The following is a 25,772-nucleotide window of genomic DNA, read 5'->3' on the forward strand; positions in this document are numbered from 1 at the left end:
AAACATTAGGAAAGTAGATTGTAGAGCACAAAAAAGCAAAATATAGAAAAAGTTGAAATAATTAGTAAAAATATGAAAGAGGAATGGATGGCATTAGGGACAAGTTTAGGGTCAAGCTTATATTCAGAGGTTATGGTTAAAGGGAGATATTGCAGGAGGAAAGATGTTTGATAGGGTGTAAGAGTGTGGATTAGGTTAGGGGTAAGCATTACAGTTACTACTAAGATTTTCGGATAGGATAATGGATAGGGTTTGGTTCGAATGTCTTCAAGAGTTTGCTTTGGGTTAAGTTTAGATTAAAGGATAGTGCAAAAGAAGGTGTGAGAAGATGTGGGAGAAATGTGGCATAGTATGCGGGGAAAGGGCAGCACAGTGTATGAGAAAAATGGGAATGGTTAAGGAGACAGTAACAACGATTAGAATAAAGGTTCATGCAGGTATACAGACATTAAATACAATCCAGAGAAAACTAAACTTTCTAATCGCCCTCTCAAAATGTGCAGCCAACTTAAAACAACCAAACCTCCAACTCCTACTCACTGACAATCTATTCACCACATACAGCAAACACACTCATATACAGTGTGCATTACACAACATATCTTTGGAGCCAAAGTTCCAGGTTCCCTATGGTTACCAACCAGTAGAGGGCCTACCAGAAAGTCACTTATCCGATTAAGGCACTTTCACTATGTAATGTAGGGGACCGACCAAAGCCCCTTTCTGTATGTTGTGTACTGTGCTTTGTGTGTTGTGCTGACATGACACCTTACTTCAGAGCTCTGTTATGTGTTGTGCTGATAAAAAGGATCACTTTGGTAAACAAATGAAAGCTAGTGGTCTTCATATCTAATTTCATTTGGAAAGGAGTTCAATCACCCTGGTGCTAAGAAGGACAGCAACAAACTATACAGAGCATGAACATATTACTCAAAGAAATGGAACATAATGCAAACATTTACCTTGCTGCTCAAAGGACACAAGCTCTGCACAAGAAATAAATACACATACACAGGTTTCAAAACTAACTCAAGAGTTCACCGTAGATCTGTAAAACATCTGAGAGTACATAGCAAATACATTCATTTTGCACACTTGTCTCCAGGTCACTACAAGGGAAAACCAACTTATGCGCCATAACTTTCAACTTTATTAAGAAAATACTACGGCTGTTTTTTCTTGCCGGCAAAGCATAGCATAAAACACATAACAAACACATGATTCAGATGCATCAATATGAATTGATATCTGGCCCTGAAAATGGAAAATACAAGTACATTTTAAAAAACGGAAAATGGGGAAAAGCTAGGTTTAGCATGATCCCCATAAAATGCTTTTAGAGAGGTAAAGACCAGGGAAATCCTGAAGGTGTAAGTTCAAAAAATGTACAGAAACTGAATTGGAATAATTTTCCTGTTTTCAAGGTCCTAGTGCGGCAAAACAGACATGGATACCTGTGATACTAATACTGGTCATCTTTTCAACCTGGTAGTCATGGCTTTTCTCGTAACAAATCCAAGGGTTCAGAGTTGTCTGGTTTTAGCTTCTTCTCCATGTGTTAAGTGTCTGGTGATCAGAACAAGGATCCAGAAGGTGCTCCTGTCTCTTGGGTTTCCTCAGGAAGGCTTTATTCATACAGAGATTTCAGATGGTTTTGGTCACGTTACTGATTCTGCAACCGAGGACAATATATTCAGTCCTGAATGGACACTTTTAGGTTACAGCTCACCAGACAGTGCAGCTGTCTAGTTTGCTCAAGACATCTTGGGGGCATTCACAAAGCTGACCTAGGAATGCATTCTGCCCTTTGCTTGCCATTAGCTTTGTGGTTTGTAACTCACATTTCCTTGCCTTCCATTTGCTGACTTTATTAGTGTTAGGCTGTCTAGCTTGTCTTTGTACCGTCCCTTGCCCAAACCTTATTTGCAGTATCCTTCTGAGTGATCCCTTTCTGTAAACAAATCTGTAAATCTTGTTCTTATCTTATCACATTTTCTGCGCATTCAAAGACCAAGGTCAAAAGTGAGACGCTGTCTTCTGTGGGCGCTTGTTTACTTTTGTTTCTCTAAGTTCAAAGTGAGAGGATTAATGTGATAACCTTACTGGATACTGGGGGTAGGAAAGAATGTTTTCTAGCACATAACAACATTAGAAAGAGCTGTATGAGTATTTCAGAATATATCAGAATTAGGAACGCAAATTAATCTAATCTGATATTTCTGAAGTGTGTTGGAAATAAATACTTTAATGTGATCAAAACAAATCATTACACTAGGTGATGCACTTTCCACACATTTTTATCTGTGCACTGTATAATTTTACTAGTAAAACTGTATGTCTGCCGGTCAGATCTCAGATGGTTATGATCACCTGGGTATATTCCATTTCATCTGAAATGGTCTGATGTGAGACGTGCACTGCCAATACTTTAATAACCAACTACGTGTCATCAGGAACAACAATGTATAAGCATTCGAGCCATTTAGCAGGATCAAAGACTTCCATTTTCTTTTTGTTGCTACCTATTCATGCAGAGACTCAGCCTTGACAGCCTGTGAATCCAGTACCAATGTGTTATAATATTTTCACCTCCTGATTGCTTTTTTGCAGCTCAGGTGTCAAAGCTCATTCATATTGTTTCCAGGTCCAGGCACATGTGCCTTTTGTCTAATGATAACGTCTCCTAATTGCTTTTTTCTTACATGTTTCTTGTTCATTCCCAAGGTATTGAAAGATGCAATAAACAGATTATTTAAAAAAAACTGTATGTCTGTGCATATGTAGTGCTCATTTCAATTGAAAATGTGTTGTCTGTAGTGGCAGTGTGCTACCCCACCATGAATACTCCACTTAATGCCACTCCACTCTACTCTGCACTAATCCACGCCACTGCACTCTACTCTGCTCCACTCCACTTTACACCACTCCATACCACTGCACCCTGCTCCACGCCACTCTATGCCACTGCACTCTATGCCACTTCATACTAGGCCTCACTACTCTACCCTATATCACTCTACTCTATGCCAATGCACTCCCACCACTCTCTCTATTCCATGCCATTCTACTCTGCACCACTCTACCCTGCACCAATGAACTCCACACCACTCCAGTCTAGGCCACACCAATCTACTCTGCAAAACTCCACTCTACGCCACTGTGCTCTACTCCACTCTGCAACACTGCACTCTATACAACTGCACTCTACGCCATTACACTTTACACCACTGTGCTCTACTCCACTCCACTCTGCAACACTGCACTCTATACAACTGCACTCCACGCCATTACACTCTACGCAACAGCACTCTACCCTGCACCACTCCACTCTACCCCACTTCATTCTACTCTGAAACAATCTACTCTATGCCTTTGCACAAAACGCCACTCTACTCCACTGTGCGCCACTCCACTCTATGCCGCTGCACTCTACAACACTGTACTCTCAACCACTGCACTCTATGCCATGCACTCTACACAACTGCACTCTATGTCACTGCACTTTACGCCAGTGCACTCTACTCGGCATCACTGTATTCTACACCACTGCTCTCTATGCCACTCTACTCCACTATACAATACTGCACTCTGACACTCTACTTTGCAACACTGCACTCTCCGCCACTGAACTCTCAGCCACTCTACTCTGCACTACTCCACTCTATGCTACTCCACTCCTTGCAATTGCACTCTACAGCACAATACCCTACTCTGCACCACTCTAGGCTACTCTCCTCTGCACCACTCTAAGCCACTGCACTCTATGCCACTCTACTCTGGGCCACTACCCTCCACTCTGCACCATTCTATGCCACTGCACTCTAAGTCACTGCACTCTACATTACTCTCTCCAATCCATGCCATTCTACTCTGCACCACTCTACTCTGTGCCACTCCACTCTGCGTCACTCCATTCTGTGCCATTCCACTCTGCACCACTCTACTCTGCACCAATGAATTGTCCTAGCAACATTCTAATCTATGCCACTGCATTCTACAACGCTGCTTTGTACTCTGCTGAATTCAATGCCACTACATTCAATGCCACTGCACTCTACGCCACTATACTATGCAACACTCTATGCCAATGCACTTTACACCAGTCCACTCTACTTTATGCCTCTCCAATATATGCCACTCTACGCAACTCCACACTATGCCTCTCCAATACATGACACTCACTGTCACTCTGCTCTACATCACACTACTCCACTATTCGCCATTCCATTCTACGACACTCCACCACTCTCTTATATACCACTAAGTTTTAACCATGCTGAACAGCAGCCACACTGGTGTACAACATGACTAAAACTCATTGGCAAAGCCAACACACTTACATAGGCGAGACCTATTGGCTTTGCCAATGCTTGTTGAGCTTAATTATTTTTACAATCTATAAATTTTGTGACTGCAGCACTCCGGGCCAACCATTTTTTCTAACTACGCCCATGTCTTATTTTTTCACTCTCCCAGGGTTTTACCCAGCTACCGTGGCACTATTTTAGATTATTATGTTCTGTAAACTTTAGGAAGGGCAGTTTTCTCTCCTTCACTGGTGACCTTTGGGTGGAATACAGGGACACTGACACTTGAAGGTCATTTGTTTAATGCAGACCTTTTTGCTGGGACTTTATTGTATTAACCTGGTCTGGTCAATTTCCCCTATGTTTGTTCAGCCTGGAATATCTCCCTACTAAGATTTTAGATGGGGTGCAGCACACAAAGGCTGCTCTGACTAGAAGTGTAACATTTTAGAACTTTGATTGGGTAATTGACAATGTGATCTCAGCTTCAGTGACTAGTTTGGTCAGGAATTAGATCATTTTGGGTATTCTTACCTTAGGATTAATTGATGCATCTTTCTCTTACGTTTTTCTTTGATGGTGCCAATTTTCGTTTTTCTGTGTGGTTGTTTTGGTGTTAAAGCATTAATCTCCTCGTCTGTGCCTCTGTTGTTCTTTGTGCCTGACCTCACTGTAGCTGGTTCTCCTGAGGGAGTCATTATACAGACCATTATACAAGCTCCATCTATTGGGGGCCAGAGGAGGAGTGTCCGCTCCTGGTGTGGAGTGACTAAGGGGAAGCGTCATGTTGTGAGACTGGTCTTCCCTCTATTCCATGCATACTTTTGTTTGGCATTGCATTTTGTGTGATAAACACAGGAAAAGGATGAGCGTGTGGCCCTTATCAACTTATTTTTTTACCATTAACAGTCATTCCTATTCTCTCGAACTTTACCTCCTTCATCTATTGTGCTTTTATTCCCTGCAGTCACCCCCCGCCCTGTCTCATAAGCCTTCTGTCTGAACATGGGTGTGAAGGAACCATACAGATGGAAGAAGGAGGTTCTGGGAGTACAATCGAGGCCCAAAAGATTTGGGAATCCCATACATGAGGCCATCTAACTTTTGCAGCAGATCATAAAGAACACATTTTTGGACTTGTCCTCTTCTACTCGGGCCTGGCCTGTAGGCTTAGCCCATTGCACACCCAAACCTTCGATATCATTGCCTGTCCACTGCTGTCAGAGAAGGTGGACAGAGGTAGACAGGGCACCACTGTCCATGTGGAAAGAATGACAAAAATCCAGGGGAGAACGAGGGGCACTTTGAATCAACTATTTGTGGCACAAAGGTCATCTTGCACTTGAAGTAGCATCCCTAGCCAGTGGCTCAATAAATATGAGAAACCACTCACACATCCAGTCACCAGCATTTTACTTCTCCAAACTTAAATTAAGGTATGATCATGGTCGTGATGGGTTTGGCATTCCTCTCCTCTGGTCCGCTGCTTCTAACACACCTCAGATCAGGTTTAGTGTGGGTGAAACCCTTCGGGCACAACATCAGTGTTATCCTGATAGGTCCTCTGCTTCACACTTGGAACATGGAGTGTTCACAGCTCCTAGAGGACTGGGAGCAAGCTCCTACCATGACCACCAGCTCCTCTTCATGCACTTGGGCAAAGATGAGCAGGCACAATTATGCTGATGTGCTGGCTGCTTTCATGCCATCCATCCCCTGCCACTTACTACGCTAGAAACCCATCTCAGCTGCTGGTGTCGGGGAAAAGTAGTGGGGAAGCGCGGGCCAATAATAAAACAAAAAACAAAAAAAAAATAACTTACCTGACTCTCGCTGCTCTTCTTCTGTGCACGGGCTGAGGCTCCCAAACTCTCCTACGGCCAATCCGGATGCTGCTCTCATTCTGGTAATACCCATGAGAACAGCAACGGATTGGGCTGAGTGGGCTGGTTTAGAGCTCCATCGGGGACCGAGAGCCTGTGCCTGCTCTTGTTCTCCACCCAGCAACGCAGCTGGGTTGGAGAGATGTCAGTGCACATGTCGGTTTGGCTATCCTAAGACGGCCGGCCAAACCTACATGCGCACTGACAGTAACGCCCACCACTCCTCCACCATTCTTCGTATGGCCCTGCCCACAAGACTCGGCTCCTGATGAAAAATAAAATGATAATAAAACTGCTATTATCATTTTATTTTTCACTTGCCTCTGCTGGCAGGGTGAGTGACGCTCCTCCACCATAATGGAAGAGCCACTGCTGGTTGGTATACGGAAAGGGTGCACAAACTGCGAGGAGATTGCGAGGGTGCTATGCCAGTTGTTCCTGACAGTCTATTATAGGGTGGGCAAGCATAGGAAGCTCTGTTTTGATTGCCTAGGAAACAGCTAATCTGAGTAATCTAACCACAGAGATCAGATCTAATTGGTAGAGGACAGCCTGGTCTGTTGCAGGAATTCTCGCTATCATAATCCAGTCAGTACTGGTCTCTGCTTGGTCCATTCTGATTGTCTTCTGGACAACAAAAGACGTGTTATTAAACTGTAGCTGCTATTTAAGCCCGTTCTAGTGTCAGGGACATTATGAAGTGCTTCAGCGCCTTGTCAGCAGTAGTACACGCAATCTAAATGCAATTACAATACAATGCTTATCAATGTTGTATTTGTGAACGAGGCAGTTCCTACACAGTATAGTGTATCCTGTATTTCCGTATGCAGAACACCTCTGGGTTGTGTGACGAAGCACAAGATGCATTTCTTGGGCATGCTGTTTGCAACAAGAATGTATTTCAGAATAAGCAAGCATTGGCAAAAGCAATAGGTCGCTCTTATGCAACAGCTATTGGCTTTGCTAATGTGTTTTAGCCATGTTATTCACCAGCGTTGCTGCTGTTCAGTTGTAGAGTGGGGTGGCAGAGAGTGTTGAGTATTGGAGTGGTATAGTGTGGAGTCATGTAGAGTGGCATATCTTGAGTGGCATAGAGTAGAGTGGACTGGTGTAGAGTGCATTGGTGGGGTGTTGCAAAGTATAGAAGCATAAAGTGCAGTTGAACTGAGTGCAGTGGCACTGAATTCAGCGGTGTACAATGCAGATTCATAGAATGCAGGGCTGTAGATTAGAGTGGTGCATAGTAGAGTGGAGTGGCACAGAGTGGGTTGGCGCAGAGTAGAGTGGTGCACACTCGAGTGGCATAGAGTGGAGTGGCTTAGAGTGCATTGGTGTAGAGTGCAGAGTAGAGTCAAGTGGCATAGAGTGCAGTGGCATAGAGTTGTGCAGGTTAGAGCAGCATAGAGTGGTGCAGAGTAGAGTATAGTGGCATAGAGTGCAGTGGATAGAGTGCAGTAGTGCAGAATAGAGTGGCACAGAGTACAGAGACAGAGAGTGCAGTGTAGCAGAGTAGACTGTCAGAATGCAGTGATGTAAAGTGGAGTAGAATGGGGTACAGTACAGTGGTGTAATGTACAGTGTTGAAGAGTAGAGTACAGTGGCGTAGAGTGCAGTTACCTAGAGCGCAGTTGTGTAGAGTGCACTGTGTTACAGTGAAGTGGCTAAGAGTAGAGTGGTGTAGAGGGCAGTGGCATAGAGTGGAATGGCACAGAGTGGAGTAGAGTGGCATAGGGTGCAGTGGCACAGAGTAGATTGTTTCAGAGTAGAGTGAAGTGGCGTAGGTTGGAGTGCTGCAGGGTACAGTGCATTTGCATAGAGTGTAATGGTGTAAAGATGCAGAGTGCAGTGGCATAGAGTGCAGTGGTTCACAATACATTAGAGTGCCATACAGTGGATTGGTGTAGAGTGCAGGGGCATAGAGTTGAGTGTTACAGAGCAAAGTGCATTGGTGTAGAGTGTACTGGCATAGAGTAAAATTCTGTAGAGTGCAGTATTACACAGGGGTGTAAAGTACTGTGACAGAGAGTGGAGCTGTGCAGAGTAGATTGGTGTAGCCTATGCTGGAGTGGTGTAAAGTGCAGCGGCAAAAAGTGTTGTGGTGTAGAGTGGCGAAGAGTGCATTGGCACTACAGGGTAGAGAGGCATAGCATGAAGTGGCAGAGTGCAGTGGCATGGAATAGAGTGGTGCAGAGTGCAGCGCCATGGAGTGGTGTAAAGTGGAGTGGTGCTAAGTAGAGTGCAGTGGTTTGGAGTGGTGCAGATTAAAGTGGAGTGACATAGAGAGAAATATTCATGGTGTGGTAGCACACTACCATTACAGACAACACATTTTCAATGGAAATGGCCGTAACAATTGCACAGACATACAGTTTTACTTTTAAAACTATACAGTGCACAGACAAAAATGTGTAGAAATTGCATTACCTCATTTAATGACTCATTATGATCATATTAAAGTGTTTGTTTCCAACACACTTCAGGAATAACAAAAAATGTGCTTCATTTGTGCTTTCATAATTCTGATATATTCTGAAATAAATACAGAGTTAATTTAAACGTTGTTGTGTGCTAGAAACAAACTTCTTCCACCCCAAGTATTCAGCAAGATTGTCACATAACTCTTCTCACTTTGAAGTCAGAGAAAGAAAAGCAAACAAGTAGCCTTGGAAGACAAAGCCTGACATTTGACCTCTGTCTTTAAATGCACAGCAAATGTGATGAACAAGATTAAAAGGCCTGTTAACAGACAGAGAGTTCATAGATGGATACAGAAAACACGGTTTAAGCAACGGGAGCGACAAAATGAACCTGGACAGCCTAAAGCAAATAAAGCCAGCAAATGGAAAGCCAGCAAGTGTGAGTTACTAACCACAAAGCCAATGGTAATCAATGAGAGGAATGCATTCCTAGGTCAACGCTCTGAATGTCCCCAAGATTTCTTTAGTGAACCAGACAGCTGTGCTGTCTGGTAGACTGCGACCTAAAAAGTAGAGTGACTGGCAGGTTCCCGTGCAAAGGACTATGTATTTCTGCTTCCAGCAATTTATTACACTTAGTTGAAAGGCAAAGGCTGTCCAGCTGCATCTGTTTCTGAAGCACCATTAATATCATTGGTGTAAACCAAGGTAGACCTGCTTGTTTCACTCTTGCTTGCTCTGTCTTTCAGACGTCTGGTGAATCTTACCTTTGAGATGGAAGGTACATGCCATGGGTCTTACAAGTCTATGGATGTGATCAAGACTGAACTGAGCACACCAAATGTACCATCATTTGGGTATGCTAATGAATGAACATCTCTCACTAGCCTAGCATCTCAGATCACCAAAGTTATACAAGCAGTTAGCAGGATCTCTCCCACCCCATACATCTCAGTGCAGAACTGCCCTATACTATCACCTGACGTGGCTGCAGAATGTTACACTCACCACTTTTACTGCTTAGAGATGTGGGCACATGCCCAATCAACCCTATGGAGCTTGCACTGGCTGGTGATGAGACGGAGGACCCTCTTAAAATCAAGGGTACTGCCAACAAGGAAAACTGAGAATGTTCAACGTAAACATGCACCTCTTGCCTAGATTGTGTATTCCAATGGAGCTCAGGTCTGGATAAGGGCGGGCACATTGGGTACTATGACAAAACAGGAACAAGTGGGCACTGTGAGAAGAGGAAGCTGGTAAACAATGCAAAGAGATGGCAGTGGTTTGCAATGGGAGGAAATGGCACTGGTAGTAACTGGCACTGGGTTAGTGTGAGATGTTCATATTCTTGGGCCCTGTGAAAAGCTTGCACTGTAGGGCAATAGGGGGATGTAGCACAGATGTGCAGCATTGGGAATAGGCTCTATTGAGCAGTGTGAAAGGAACAGGAGGGGCTGTGAGAGAGGTGGGCACTAGGAACAGTGAGAGAGGAGGGGAGGACACTGGTAGGCAGTGTTGTCTTCCTTCAGCACCAAGACGTACCAGTGGTTTTACACATTTCACAAGGAGTGTAACACAACACTCTGGAGGGTTCTTGAAAAACCTCATTTGGTCACCGGCCACAAGGCAAGACCACCCAAAACACCACCTGATAAGTCATGGCTTTGGCAGAGAATAAGCCTTGCTCCGTCAATATAATTTTAATTAGAGTGAAATGTAAAGTTCGCACACTAGTTAAATACACTAAGCACAGAAAACCAACTCATTGTTCACAGTCACACAGCTCACTGCACCACCTGCTGCAAACAGGAAGTCAACAGAAAACCAACTAACTGTATAGAGGGATCAAACACATATCACCCAACTCACGTACAAGAAACCAACGCATTGCACACAAAGCCTATTTGGACGTGAGTCACTCCACTGAAATGCACAACTCACTAAGAACAGGAACCAAAATGACCACACATAGGGACCAGGCTTAGTATGCGCAGCAGCCAACAGTTACTGCATACAGGGAGCCGCTCTATGCACACATAAAATGAACTCACAGATAATTACATGGAGCAGGGAGTGTCACAAAAAGCCAACTGAACTCATTTCCTGCCTATGATATCCTGTCTACTACTGCCAAGACTTGCAGGGTCCGCTAGCCTGAGCCCCTCAGCCACCTCCTTCCCACAATTCCACTTTCCATCAGATGTCCCGCCCCTCTCGGAGTGTCAGGGTTCAGCTTCTATTGAGACTTGCATTTTGCAAGGAAAGAGCTTCAAAACAGCACACGTAATCCTCAGTTGTTATGTCGATTGTGAATGTGTCTCCTTGGTCACAGGTATCTTCTTCTAACTTTCCCTCTTTCGCACAGACCTCTTTGTAGATGAAAGCAACACCATGCCCGGAGGGCGATCTTCAGCAAGCGACGCTGTGTAAGACATGGTAGAACCAGTAGGCCCAAATATGTGATGGGAAAACCAAACTACCAAAGACTGTCATCCAAAATGACAGGAATGGAGGAGGCTGATACCCACAACACGGTGCAAGTTAACACTACTACCACTATTCTGCCACGTAAACATTTTAGGTGCTGTGGGAGGGAAGGAGTAGCCAAGGAGAAATAATCCAATGTCTGGATCATTTGTGGAAACATCAAATTATAATAATTAGCTCATTAGTTCTACACAAGACATACTTAAACGTATCAGCACTGCTGAGATTAACCCCTTCTGCTCAGATCTACCATCTATTACAATTTCACAGCACCTTTTATGGGATGAATGTCTAGTGCGATTTTTTCTTGAATTAGTGCTGGCTATATCCCAAAAGCTTGCAGAGATTTTTTTTTTGATTGGACTTTCCCCCAGGCGCAAAACAAATGATGATGAGGGAAGTAAGCTCGACGCAGAAAGTTCAGATTTGTTAAAAACTCACCTCTCTAGCTCTGCAAACCTAAGTAGTGGTTTTCATATATGTCTTTTCTAATTCGTCAGCCAGGTCTTACTGTGTAAGACAGTAGTTCTTAACCTGTGGTCCTGGGACCCATGAGGGTCCACGAAGCCTACTCATCGTGACCGTGACTGCTTAGAAAATTGCATAATACTAACAGATTAATAAAGTGTATAGAAATGAAGATGCAAAATCACGCTCTGTGAACGTCAAGGAATTTGAAAGTGAAGGTTAAAAATTAAGTTGGTATCTTCAGATTGATTTGTGGAAGCTGCGCAAGTGCATGAAACAGAATATAGCATGGGAAATAGTGGCCTCAAGTGAATTTAGAAAAGCTTCAACCTTCTTATTAATAACAAATTGCTTATTTTATACTTGTTTGTAAATTAAATAAAATATTTCATCATTTGTGTCATCAATGCTTGTTTCTGTATCTTATCTTTTGTGCATTGTTTTGCACTTCAGATCCTCGAAAATGCTTTATCCGTGGTTCCCAGCTGCCAGTAATGCCTAGTGGGGGTCCCTGGAATTCAACAATGATGCAGTGGAGTTTCCCCAGAAGATAAAAGGTTAAAAAACACACTGGTCTAGGTGAAGGGAAACTTGAATTTGGAAAACGAGCAGAATCTAGTGTATAAATTACCAATGGTGGTACCAGAAGTTCTGGGTTCTAATCTTTGCTTCACTACATCGAGTGATTATGGCCAAATGACCATATATATTCCTTCTTATGTTTCCTTATTTGCTAATATCTTAGAAACAAGCTAACACCAGTTATTAACACTGTTAAAAATTGAGTTGTTTGCGTATATGAGAAGGATGATGCTCTTACCTGTGATGCTGATTTCTTGGGACTGAACCCCTCACTTTTTGGAGAGCATGTAGGAGACACTGTGCTCCCTGATGAAGCAGATCCTTTGCCACTGTCTGTGAACCAGGAGAAAGGCATGAATGGGGATACACAGGACCGTGCAGATCCCTCCATGGATTCCCTGCAAAAATAAATTAGCAGCGCCTCAGCAGAGGGTTGTACATGTTTGAGCCCATTTACAAATAAAAGTTGCACATTAATACCGATAGACTTACTCATAGGCATGAGTGTAAATGTATGACTTGCCCGAATTCACAAACGTTCACAGTAGTGCACCTGGAAAGCTGCACCTTTGGTAGATTTTCAGACTTACTGCATGGAAGGCATGTCATGTGAAATAAGATATTTTCCCAATGCAGAGTTAAACAAAGGGTATAAATCCTCACTGGGGAAATACAATCATAGGTGCAAATGCAATATTTTTTTCTCGCCAAGGAAAACATTTTTCCCACTGGAGAAATTGTTTCCCCTAAATCCACACAAAATCTAAGGGGAATTCCATTATCCTTCCCACTGTGCAAAGACAGTTACTCCATCAATTTGCTGAAGTAAATCTGTCAAGAGTTTGTGAGTATTTGCACATTTATGAGGACAACCACGTCATGAACCTCCCACTTCCCTCCCCTTACTTGACATACAATTATTGCCTTTTGGAAATCAGGACCACAATCCATTCATAACACTTACTCAGTCAAATTACAGCCAACTTGGCCTGGCTTGTTGCCAAACCAGATTGTGGTTCCCTAGCACAGCTCCGGGGCAGCTATGGTTCTCAATTGTTGAAGAACCATTATTGGAAGACAGAGGGTGAGACAAAAGCATTTGTATTCATCTGAACTTACCTGCTGCAGAAGGGTAAGCAATTATCTTAAGTTGCTTGAAGCTTTCAGCGCTTATTTGAATCAAATCATGAAATGCTGAATCACGCTGTGCAGCCATTTTGTTATTTTGCAGCATCTCACCACTGTGCTACGAATGTGCTGATTGTAAGAAGCCTTTATTTTTACTTTTCTCAGAATTTGAATGGTTTTTGCTTGCCTCACCTATTCATTGATGGGTAACACGGTAGGGTTCTGTCTTCTCCTTTAAAACTGCGGCCGTTCACTGATATAATGTCTTACAAATAATGAGGCTGGTATTTTCAGCAGTCTTAATTCTTGACGTATCCTGCCTTTTCACAAGTTAAGCTTAAAAAGCATTGCCTATTCAGCTCTAGCTGACCAGTCTGATCATTTATACAGTACCTCTGAAAATATCCTTGTACATAGGCATTTTTACATGCATTATTTTATTTGTAGATTACGGTCTGATTGGAAGACCAAAGAAATCCTTTGGTTTTAATAAACTTCGTTTCCACCTAACAAACAAAAAGCCATTATAAACAGTTCTGATCATTTAACCTCAATTGATGCTTCCATGATGGAACTTGCAAATCAAAGCTTGCACAGACCACATAACGAGAAAACCTCAAGTTCAATGGTTGCTCCCTCGGAGCACAAAACATTTTCTTCTGTCTAAACAGCCAAAAAAAGATCCTCCTTGATCCATCATATCATCTACTAGCCCCAAAATGGAAATTATAGTTGAAGAAATTAGAACTGTGTGGTCGGTTAAGGAGGAAACAAATAAAAGGTTAGACAGGATTAAGAATTAGTGCTCTTTGGTACAGCCCAGAATTGACAACATTGAGCAACTATTCAGCAGTGCAAAATTATAATTAATATGATTACTCGTCTTAAAACTGAAGTATATGAGCTTGTAAGGCACGCCAAAGACTTAGAAATTCGAAATCACTGTAATCATTTACTAATCTAAGGAACTGCAGAGAAATTAGGAAGAGATGATATAATTTGTTTTCTAAAGTTGTTGTTTTCCAATTACTGAACAATCCACAACTATCCAATGTCAGTATTCAGAGAGCTCATAGGCTTGGTAGATCGCCTGATATCATGGATGTCATCGTTAAACTCAGAGGTAATATGTTATTCTTAGAATTTACTGACTTGATGAAAGTTATCTCTGCAGTGAAAATCAAGAATCTGTTACCCTGGGATGTGAAATAATTTATGTTTCACAAGATATGGCCAAGACAACTATGGCCATAAAATAGGAGTTCCTAGATTAAGGAACTGCTCTCAGAAACTTAAATCTGACATTTGGCGTTGTGCCTCCGAGAACAAACTAGAATTTATAGTGACCCTAATTAGATTAAGTTGTACATTTTTAAACCAAAAGAGGATTAGATGGGTATGGTCCTAAATGAAATGACTTCTTTCTTACTTGTGTTATGTTTGCAGTCCTTCTGCTGTAGAAATATTTGATTGCCTTTCCGTAAAGGCTCTGTCTTTTCATGCATTCGGATGGTTAGTGATATTTGTATGTATGTGCAGCTTCATTTGTATTGCTCCATATTTTCTCCTGAGGTATTTATTCGATGTTAATGTTGTGATATTATTAAAGTACATGGCTATGGAAATCATTGACTGGACTGATGAATGGCTGATGCATCCCTCACCTCAGGCTTTCAACATACCCCATCCTTTTGTTTCACCCACAGTATGCTACTCAGTTTCTTCCTTCTGGTTTTGGTTTGTCTTCTTCTTAAGTGCATGTCTTGTTTCAATCCTGTCCCTTTTGACCTTATCTTCTTCGTCTGTGCATTCACTTAAAAATACATTATAGTAAGTGCTCATTTCATGTTCTGCCTTTAATGTATTTCTTCCATATGGCCATGGGCCATGTCCCCCTATGTTTGTTCTTAATCTCTGCAAATGACTAAATGTATTTCTTGGAACATGAAGGAACTTAAGAAGCCTAAAAACATGCGATGAGATCTCTTGCACTTATCTAGTTTGGGTGTTCAGATTGCGCTGCTGCAAGAAACTAATGTTTTAAAAACTGAGGCTGCTAAATTAGGAAGACATTGGGTGAGTAAAGTGTTATCTTATCCTGCTCCTGGCAAAAGGACTGAAGTTATTTTTTTTTTCAGAATTCACTTACTCTTCATGTGAGGGCTCAAGTATTTGATTCTGAGAGCAGATTGGTGTTTAAGATGTTGTTAAATTAGGTTCCTGTAACTATCTTGAATGGTTATGGTGCTAATTTGCCTGACATTTGTAAGGAAGAATATCACATTTTGGCTGTTAGTATTCAGAATTTCCTACTAAGAAGGTTTATACCAAATATTGATCCTTTTACTGATAAGAAATTTGTGTTCAAATATAACCTTAATAAAATGCAAAAAGCTTTTCAGCATATGATACCTTGTGAGTGCTATCAAACTCTTAGAGAATTTGTAATCTAGATAAAAAAGAATTGTCTTTCTTTTCACCAACCCATTCAACTTAACTGAAAGCAGGCTATATTTTAATGCCTGATTTAGAACTTGGCGAATGGGTTACTCCGTCCTAACGGTGACGGATATCCTGCCCGCCAAAATCAAAATCCCATTATGTCCAATTGTATTTAGATTTCAGCAGATGGGACATCCATCACCGTTGTGATAGATTAACCCTTCCACCAGTTCTAAATCAGACCCTTGATTTGGAAATTGGGTCTATATTATTCTCTGATCATTCACCTATTATTTCAGACTTTTGAAATTCGTCCACTGAAATATGGTAATATTAAATGGAGATTAAAAATACAGATGGGATGTTGGATTCTCTATTTTTTTTATAGAATACTAACTAAACACAAATTCATTCATAAAATGTAATATGTTGCCAGTGGAAAATATACTATCATCCAGAGGATTAATTAATTATTTTACATGTAAAAAAACGATCTATTAAAAAACTGTTATTGGATCACATCAAAATATTCAAACAAATGTACTATACTCAGAGTCTCGGTACTCTCTAAAAGACAAGCTTAAGGTCACATTTTAACAATGTTATAGAATTCTCTAATAAAATTAAAGCCTAATTTCATAGTGGGCAAAAAAAATGTATAAGTCTATTGTCTCTACTAATGTGGATCGTAGAGTTATGACTGCCCTTTCTGAATTAACTGAGTGTTTTACTAATATATAAAAGTATTTATTTGCATAGGATTCCATACTTAATAAACACATTTCCACTCAATACCTTTCTTCCATATCAAAATACTCCTATGCTGAGATAGGTTTATACAAGTTAGAAACAGATGTAAACTTTGATGAAAGCAAGAATGCAACTTATGCTATTTCTAATTTAACTATTCCCACTTAATTTGAATTATTTAACTATTTGTATTGTAAAGGAAAGCTTTTGCTTCCTTTGCTGAAACCATAATATACCTTATCCCACAATTGGATAAGGACATTATTCTTTGCAAACAAATTCAGACCAATCTCTCCTATTAATTCTGACTGTAAAATGTATGCAGATATTATAGCTTTCAGACTTGAATTGAGTATTCCTGATGAGATTGGACTGAAAGAGTCTGGCTTTGTTAGCAGACGTCTGCCTTCTGATAATGGTCATACTTTTTTTTAATGTTAATCAGTAAAGCTGCCATTTCTAACTTGATATTTACAGTTTTACTGTTGGATGCAGGAAAGGTGCCTGAATGTCAAAGATGTGACTTTATGTTTAAAGCATTAGCTGGGCACTGGTTTGGCACTGGTTTAGATCTAACATTTGAAGATAACCACTATTCTCTATTCTGACCTCACAGCTGCTATTTATGTTAATGGCATTACTTCACTTTGCAGAGCAGTATGAATCAAGGTTGTTCTATGTTCCCCCTATTAAATATACCCTCACTGGAACTGTTTTAGACAGAATTCAACAGAATTCCAATACTAAGGGTTTTTCGTATAGCCAAAATGAAATACATTTTGGCCAGTGTGAATAATGTCCTTTTATATGTTAAAGGTCCAAAAATATCCTAATCTTTAATCTTTTAGGAGGTTAACCCCGTTTCTTCTATTTCTATTTTACAATAAATCTGTATAAATCAGAAAGATTGCCCCTGAATATGTTCATGTGCGCAATCTAATATAGCATGGAATACCACTAAAATTAAGTATCTGGCTCTTCGGTTCACTAACAATGTTAAAGAAAGAGTGGAGTTACATTTGAATGTTATCTAGCAAAAAGTCTCTACTTTGCTTGACATATAAAATTATTTGTTCTTTTCCTAGTGAGGAGATGAGATTGGATCCTTTCAAACTGATGTTTAAGCACCTAAATTTAATCAAGCTCTGTGTTACATGATAATCTCCCTAAAACTGTATTCAAAATTACAGACTCATTATTAAACAAATTCTTATGTGACTCCAAGACATCTAGACATTTAATTGCTAGGCTGAAATCACAAAAGAGCACAGAAGTGTAAATTTCCCATATTTCTCTGCATATCTCTTATTGAAACAAGCTGGATGTTGATTATTAGACTCAAATCTTGACCAATTATCTATTAAACCTAACAAAGGGAAAACCCTAACTTTACTTTCTCTTTTAGAGAATTTATATCCATGACTCAAAAATCCACTTTGTACTCTTTTCGTATCTGTAGAAACACATGCAGAGTATTTAACCCTATCTTGTTTGATATCTTATCTGAAAAAGGACATCTTTGTTGTCTCGTCTACTTGGTATAATAGTGCTATTGAATGCATACTAATAACAATGATGAATATTGGAGATATGGGAAAGAAAAGAAAAAGCTATTTATTGGACTCACCAATGTCTTAATCACAAATCTTTCACCCTTTCTCTTATTTGCAAAGTACGTTTACTTTGCCTCATTCTTTTTATGCACAGTATGAGAAAATGTAAGTTGCTTGGGCACATAGAACTGGATTTAACTCATAGCCTTCTCTTTCTAATTTTAGTCCCATCTTGGGGAATAGCTGAAACATTTCAGTGCTTAACTCTTTAAAATGTATTCTTTACTTTACCAAACTAACATTCCTACTAATTTAGTTAAATGTATGTATGCACCTCAATCCTATTCTTCATACAAATGGCCCTTTTTTGTTTTATATTGGTCCAGTTCTGGAATAGCACAATTTACTCTCAAAAGGGAAAATAATTAGTCTATTTATTGCAATAACAATTTTACAAATAGGTGTAAATTGAAAAATAAACCTCAACTTTCACCTATCGTATGGTGGATTGATATCTGTTTAATTATAAAATTGACAGTATAAAACATAATTCTTCTGACCCTTTAGAAAATGGACTTATCCCTAGATCTCCATTCACAATTTGATCTAATATTGGAGCAAATATTTCAAATAATTTTATTTTGATGAAGAAGTTCCCCAATCCCAATGACATTTCTTTAGGATATATGCCTATACTGTGTCTACTGAAAATACTATGATATATTTATGTCATGTATATTTGTGAAGAGGGAGAAGGAGGTTGTCTAGCTGGGTCTGTCCTCCTTATGGCTTAAGTAACATTACAAAAAAGGCCCAGCAGAAAGGAAAAGAAACTCCCACAGGAAGGATGAGGAAAAATAATTTTCCTTTTAGAAAAACCCTCACCCGCCAGGGTTACCCCTTGGTGGCATGCTTCATCGTTGTGTTCCTTCCCATTCCTCTATGAAACGGGACATGCTACGACCAATAAAAAACGTGGGAGCACTGATATAGTCTCATCATGTGAATCAAATGAGGGATAGGAATGGTGGGATCTTTGGATAAGTTAAAAATACCTACCTCCTAGTGGTTCCAATAGTATAATAGATCTGCTGGAGGCGATATGATTATAAAGGGGCTATGGAAGTTGGGTATATCATGTACCTTCCTTCTAAGTCTACATGTTTCGGAGCCTTACCCCTAGGCTCCTCTTCAGGACCAAGGTTGACTCCCTGGTTCCACTCCTTTTATAACTACCACTAGTATAAGCATAAATAAAACATGCTGCGTGATAAGGTGCAATTTATCCAACTAATGTGGTGTCTTTAAATGATACCTATGATGTCTGCCATTGATACTCCATAGTATGCTGGCTATTGTATTGTAGATCATCTGGGAGGGGTGTGTGCTTGTAGTCACACTTTCCTCAAAGCGGCACTCCTGCTCGGTACCTGATGCTCACCTCCCCGGGGTCTGAATGGCCTTAAGGACTGTAAAGTTATTCTTTGTACAATACATACAAATACTTACAACTTGATAAGGAGTAAACATATTGTAGAAATATTATTTCATAGTTTATAATTCAACTTCTTAATTTCACTTTCTAGACTTCAATAAACTCCTCTCAAACTTAAAAAAACACACTCAAGCTTTTGTCAGTCATGCATTTTGATAGCCACAATGTGTCAATAAATATAAAACAACACAAGGCATTTAGATGTGTTCCTAAGATTTCTCATCAGTGCTTGCAGGCAGCTGTGCACCACGCAATTAAAGGATGATCTGTGTGTGATATGTGTGTTCATGTAGATGGGTCTATAATGGACAGGCACTTTCTTTGATCATAAACTGCTTACCTGCTGCCCATGGAAAGTCTATGGAGTCCTTTCTCTTTCCTGCTCTTACTGGATGAAGCTCGTCTCAGGGTTACTCTGCAAGAAGGCAATAGAGAATCACAGCTATACACCTGTAAAGCACACAGGGACATCACAACGACGTCTCAGCTCTACAAATTCGTATCTCAGAATATCATGTAGAGAATATTGCATATAATGCATACCTTCAAGGTACGTAGATGTGGAGTAATGAATAGTATATCTACATAGATGTTGTAGAAGAATACCGCAAAAGGGCATAATGAGAGGCAGATTTTGTATAGGCCTCATCCCTGATGCAGATCGGGCTAGGGAGGTTTACAAGCTTTGCTACAACACATGCTCAGAAGACATGATCAGATTTGAGAAGAGGATGTCCTTGAGTCAAATATGGTATTTTGTGCATCTGTGTTCCTGGACAAGCTACAATTTTATACATGAGATGTGTAAAAAAAAGAGACAGCATGAAACCAGCAGTAAATGACACTTTTCATATTGATCTCACATGCCTCCATGGATTGCTACCAATAACACTAATGCCAAATGCACAGTCAAAGCAAACTTAACCATGATCATCCACTGCAGAAGATGGACTATGGATGTCAATGGTTTATTAATGAGCATAAAATCTGAGTACATCCTGTCTTACTAAGAAATCCTTAACAGTCTTTTTAAGTCCATGATAGCTAATGCTTTAACATAATGTGAATATATGGTGTTACACTAGTGATGACTACAGGAAAACCACACTTTCTATCACCCCAAAGAAACCTTCCATGTACACCACGTCGTTGTTTGTTTTAGAACTAAAGGTCCACTCCCAAATGCGTTGAAACTACATTCAAAAGTCAAAACAAGTGTGGTATTAAGCAGTGACGGCCAAAAGAGTGTAAAGAGGGGGTGGAAAATTTGGCTAAAAATATAGGAAGTGCCTCATGTAGAAAATAACTATGACCCTGCTGAACAGTGCTACCGACTATCTAGTATCTGATCATCAGCACTTTCCTACAGATGTAGAGGAAAAGGCCAATCCTCCAAGATCACTTTTGGGGTGGGGAGGGCCAAAGATATGTGTTCAAAACAACTAATGCATTAGTGCCAGCATCAACAATGAGGGAAAGGTCCTCATTTAAATGAAAATTCTATCATCACTTTATGAGTCACAGATGACCAACAAAGAATGTTAAAAATGTGTTCGAAGTACCCCAATTTTGTTTTTAATTAGATGGGCCTTCATCTCATGATTAAAACCAATTGGACATTCTCAGAACATTCTTAGCAGTCCGAGAAATTCTATATTTTGGGATTCAACAACTCCATAAGCAAAAAGGCCTTTTTGAGGTCACATGTTGCAATCTGTCACCCCCTATTTGCCATTTCTGGTGCTGTTGTAAGGGACTTGCCTGAAGTGACCCCAATGAAGCCTTGGCCCTGGGCTTTCCTTAAATGATCCAATGTATTTTGTGAATTGCAGTCCTGTTTCTGCTCAACTGCCCCAACTGGACTGAACTTGTAGGTTGCAATAGTTTACAGAAGGAGAGATTAGACAACAGTGTTTCTAGTTTAGAAAAAGGTGTTTTGATGACATAGAGTGATCTGTTAACCTCAACCTTAAATCAACTTAGAGTAACAAACGTTTTGCTGAAAAACGCTACTTGAACTCTTGTTTAGCCCTTAACTACTCATCAGTTAATAAGGGCTACTCTGTTGCTCCATCTAAGTAAACTCAAGACTTAGGGCCTGATTTAGATGTTGGCGGTGTTACGGCCAAGCCACGTCTACTGCAGACCCAAAAAGACTGTTAAGCCAACTGTGTTCCTCTCACAATATTTAGGTGTTACAGTTCTGCAAGTGGATTGAATGGTGACGGATTGCTGATGGAGGGAGACAGCTGCAGGACCCAATGGACTTCGTACAATGGCAGGGGCTATGGAAGAGACATACATGACACACACACTGTCCCTTAGCCATATGTGTACTCCTGCACTACACACTCTGGAACACACCACATACACCCAATAACCCATTGTCATTCCAACACAATACAACCCGTACATGCTGAAAACACACATTGACATACATCCATGACAAAACAAACACACTCCATTGACATTGCACCTACACACAACACAACCACAATAACCAAGGCAACTACACACTCAGCTACACAAATACGCTCACAAACACAATAACAAAATCTGCCACACAACAACACTCACCTGAATTTGTCACATGGCAACACAACACACACAACAAAGATGGTCTCATATGTAAGTGACACACATACAGACATAACCACACCACCCACTCAAGCTCCCTACATCTCAAAAAGCCAATCCACACACTGTGATGCTTTTAATTGTGTTTGACAAATGACTTTGTGTTTCACCACTGCGCATATTAGTTGCTCAATGTTCACCAGTAGCACATTATGGGGGTCATTCTGACCCCTGGCGGCCACCGACCACGGGAGCACCGCCAACAGGCTGGCGGTGCTCCAACGAGCATTCTGACCGCGGCGGTTCAGCCGCGGTCAGAAGCGGAAAGTCAGCGGTCTCCCGCTGACTTTCCGCTGCTCGTTTGAATCCTCCATGGCTGCGGAGCGCGCTCCGCAGCCATGAGGATTCTGACCCCCCCTACCGCCATCCTGTTCATGGCGGGAAAGCCGCCATGAACAGGATGGCGGTAGGGGGGGTCGCGGGGCCCCTGGGGGCCCCTGCCGTGCCCATGCCAATGGCATGGGCACGGCAGGGGCCCCCGTAAGAGGGCCCCGCAAAGTATTTCAGTGTCTGCCTTGCAGACACTGAAATACGCGACGGGTGCCACTGCACCCGTCGCACCTTCCCACTCCGCCGGCTCGATTACGAGCCGGCATCCTCGTGGGAAGGGAGTTTTTCCCTGGGCTGGCGGGCGGTCTTTTGGAGACCGCCCGCCAGCCCAGGGAAAAACTCATAATACCCTCCGCGGTCTTCTGACCGCGGAGCGGTATAATGGGGGCGGAATTCTGGCGGGCGGCCTCCGCCGCCCGCCAGAATCAGAATCACCCCCTATATGTTTTGTTTAGTTTAGCTGCCTATTGGCTTTGACATGGCGTTAGCCAATACATTCTGTATTCAGTTCAGCTGCCTATTGGCTTTGACATGGCATTAGATATTACATTCTGTATTCAGTTTAGCTGCCCATTGGCTTTGACATGACATTAGACATTACATTTGATATTCAGTTTAGCTGCCTATTGGCTTTGACATGACATTAGACATTACATTTGATATTTAGGTTAGCTGCCTATTGGCTTTAACGTGGGGTTAGACATTGCAGTTAAGACATTGCAGATAAGCTGTGTTTTTCCAAGCTGTGTTTTTCCACAAGATGGACCAAGCTGTTTTCTTCACACCAGACATTAGCTGATAAGAGCATGTAGATTTTGTGTTTACCTCGCAATCCAGTCTGAGAGCGGGGGCTCGGGAGAATTGGCCATTCTTCAGACTGGAACTAGACGTCATTTGCCTGTCTCCCATTTGGGTAGAGAATCTCTTTCTCGCAGTTGACTGGAGTCATCAACTTGCAGACCCCAGAAAGATGAAGCTGAATATAGGCCCTACCGCCTTGCCCATACGGTGATGAATTTTGACTTTTATGCTTTGCTTTGAAGTTATGCTATAATATAATCACATCTATTTGCTGTGTACATTGCAACTGAGAAGTACTTTGATATATTTTGCTTTCATTGCTGCAACTACTTTTGAACTTGTGCTTCCAATCTACTAATTTTGTCTCTCTGGAACTTGTGGGTGGGGAATTAATAACAATAAATGTCTTCTTTAAACTCAGAAGTGCATTCCAGAGAGGTTCTGTAAGCTCGGTTATGAGATAAGAGGGAAAGCAGAACACACACACACACATATGTGTACAGACACAGGACACAGAACAGATAGCACAAACCTCCCCTTGCAATGCGCACATATGGACACCGCTGTCCAGTGTGAGTGTACTGTCATTGTGGTGCCAGCATTCATTTTGCTATGACAGCTGTATATGTGTGAGATATGCGTGTTGTGCCAGTGTGTCCCCAGCCATGTGTGACACCATTGTGTACCCCACATATGCATATTTCAGTAATTTAAAAAAATGACTGTGACATGTACATGCCTGCAGTGGTCCGACCTCCCGTGCAGTGCCCACCCAATGTACCCTTGCAATGTGGCATCCCTACCTTCGGGTCAGGCTATGGGGGGGGTCATGTTATTCTCTGTGGGTTGGTGGCTGCTTTGGAGGCAGGAGTTGTCCGGTCATGTCCAGGCGAAGATGTGGGTGGAATGGGGAAAAAATGTGAGTTTTCACCCCTTTTCCTCCCCAATCTGCCAACTCAAACATGGCGGTCGGACCGCCACTTTTCTCTTGATGATAAGGAACATTCAAACAGCAGGAAGGGTTTCTGGGGTTCCGCCGTCAGCCACTTTTCCCTCTCCCGCTGTTGACGGGGGCGGTGTTTCTTGGCGGAGATGGTGGTTTGAATGTGGGCTTTTGTCTATAGGACCGCCAACATCTAAATACGGATCGCAGACCATCATGTCGGCGAATGAGTTTTCAGTCGCAAAGTTGACAGCGGGACCATTACCGACAAGATCTAAATCAGGTCCTTAGTCACTGCAGCACAGACAGTTAATGAACAAAATGACACATCTCACAGATGACAGTCCTAGTAAAACCACCTGGCAATGAAAACATGAGCAGTTAGTTCAATAAAATCACTACTGCAGCTCATTAGTTGCCCTCACTAGAACAAGCACTAGAAAGTCAATACATCAATACATAACCCACTGGAAAGGCAGCCAGTGGCAAGCAAGCTGGACAGTTATACAGCTCAGCAAAGGAACTATAGCCGAACAGACCACCTCACCTCTATCAAGACAATCCACTGAATAATTTGCTGGTGCCCAGCATTTTCCTTAGGAGCCCGAGACTGGCCCTGCTGAATGGTGTAGTGCTGAATTCCATGGCCGCATAGCTTTGATTCCACCTAATGCCTCTTTCTTTCACCCCTCTACATTACCTGTCTTTATCTCATACTTGTCGGTCCTTTTTCATTTCTGTTTTCTCCCTTTGTCACTTTTTCCTATCTTTCTCTTCCTTCTTTTTAGTCCCTTTTCTTTCTTTCTCTTTGTCAAGATATAATGATAAAAAACTAAGGCCCTGATTCTGACCCCGGCGGTCTGAGACCGCCGGGGCCAGGGTCGGCGGGAGCACCGCCGACAGGCCGGCGGTGCCCCGCAGGGCATTCTGACCGCGGCGCTTTGGCCGCGGTCAGATTTGGAAAACCGGCGGTCTCCCGCCGGTTTTCCGCTGCCCTTGAGAATCCTCCATGGTGGCGGAGCGCGCTCCGCCGCCATGGGGATTCTGACACCCCCTACCGCCATCCTGTTCCTGGCGGGTCTCCTGCCAGGAACAGGATGGCGGTAGGGGGTGCCGCGGGGCCCCTGGGGGCCCCTGCAGTGCCCATGCCAATGGCATGGGCACTGCAGGGGCCCCCGTAAGAGGGCCCCACTCTGTATTTCAGTGTCTGCTTTGCAGACACTGAAATACGCGACGGGTGCCACTGCACCCATCGCACCTTCCCACTCCGCCGGCTCAATTCTGAGCCGGCGTCCTCGTGGGAAGGTTGATTTGCCCTGGGCTGGCGGGCGGCCTTTTGGCGGTCGCCCGCCAGCCCAGGGCAAATCCCAAAATACCCTCAGTGGTCTTTCGACCGCGGAGCGGTATTTTGGTGGGGGAAGTCTGGCGGGCGGCCTCCGCCGCCCGCCAGACTTAGAATGACCCCCTAAGTCCTGGTCCCCAAAAATAAGTGCTAATGTCCAAAACCTTAAATACCGGCACAAGTGGACACTCACCAGATAATGTT

At 42.2% G+C, this 25,772-nt stretch overlaps 1 protein-coding gene across 3 annotated transcripts in view; it reads right to left on the bottom strand.

Annotated features, from left to right (window-relative positions):
* The window catches only part of SAMD14 (sterile alpha motif domain containing 14), a 206,530-nt gene that overhangs the window by 18,363 nt on the left and 162,395 nt on the right, over positions 1-25,772 (bottom strand). For all 3 annotated transcript variants that reach the window (XM_069237825.1, XM_069237824.1, XM_069237823.1), the window contains 2 exons: positions 19,856-19,930; positions 12,386-12,545 (listed from right to left, as the gene is read on the bottom strand). In XM_069237825.1, coding sequence (XP_069093926.1) covers positions 12,386-12,545; positions 19,856-19,930 — 235 coding nt within the window. The remainder of the gene's footprint in view (positions 1-12,385; positions 12,546-19,855; positions 19,931-25,772) is intronic.

This window comes from Pleurodeles waltl, chromosome 6 (genome assembly GCF_031143425.1).
Source record: "Pleurodeles waltl isolate 20211129_DDA chromosome 6, aPleWal1.hap1.20221129, whole genome shotgun sequence".
In the NCBI taxonomy this organism is placed as follows: domain Eukaryota; kingdom Metazoa; phylum Chordata; class Amphibia; order Caudata; family Salamandridae; genus Pleurodeles; species Pleurodeles waltl.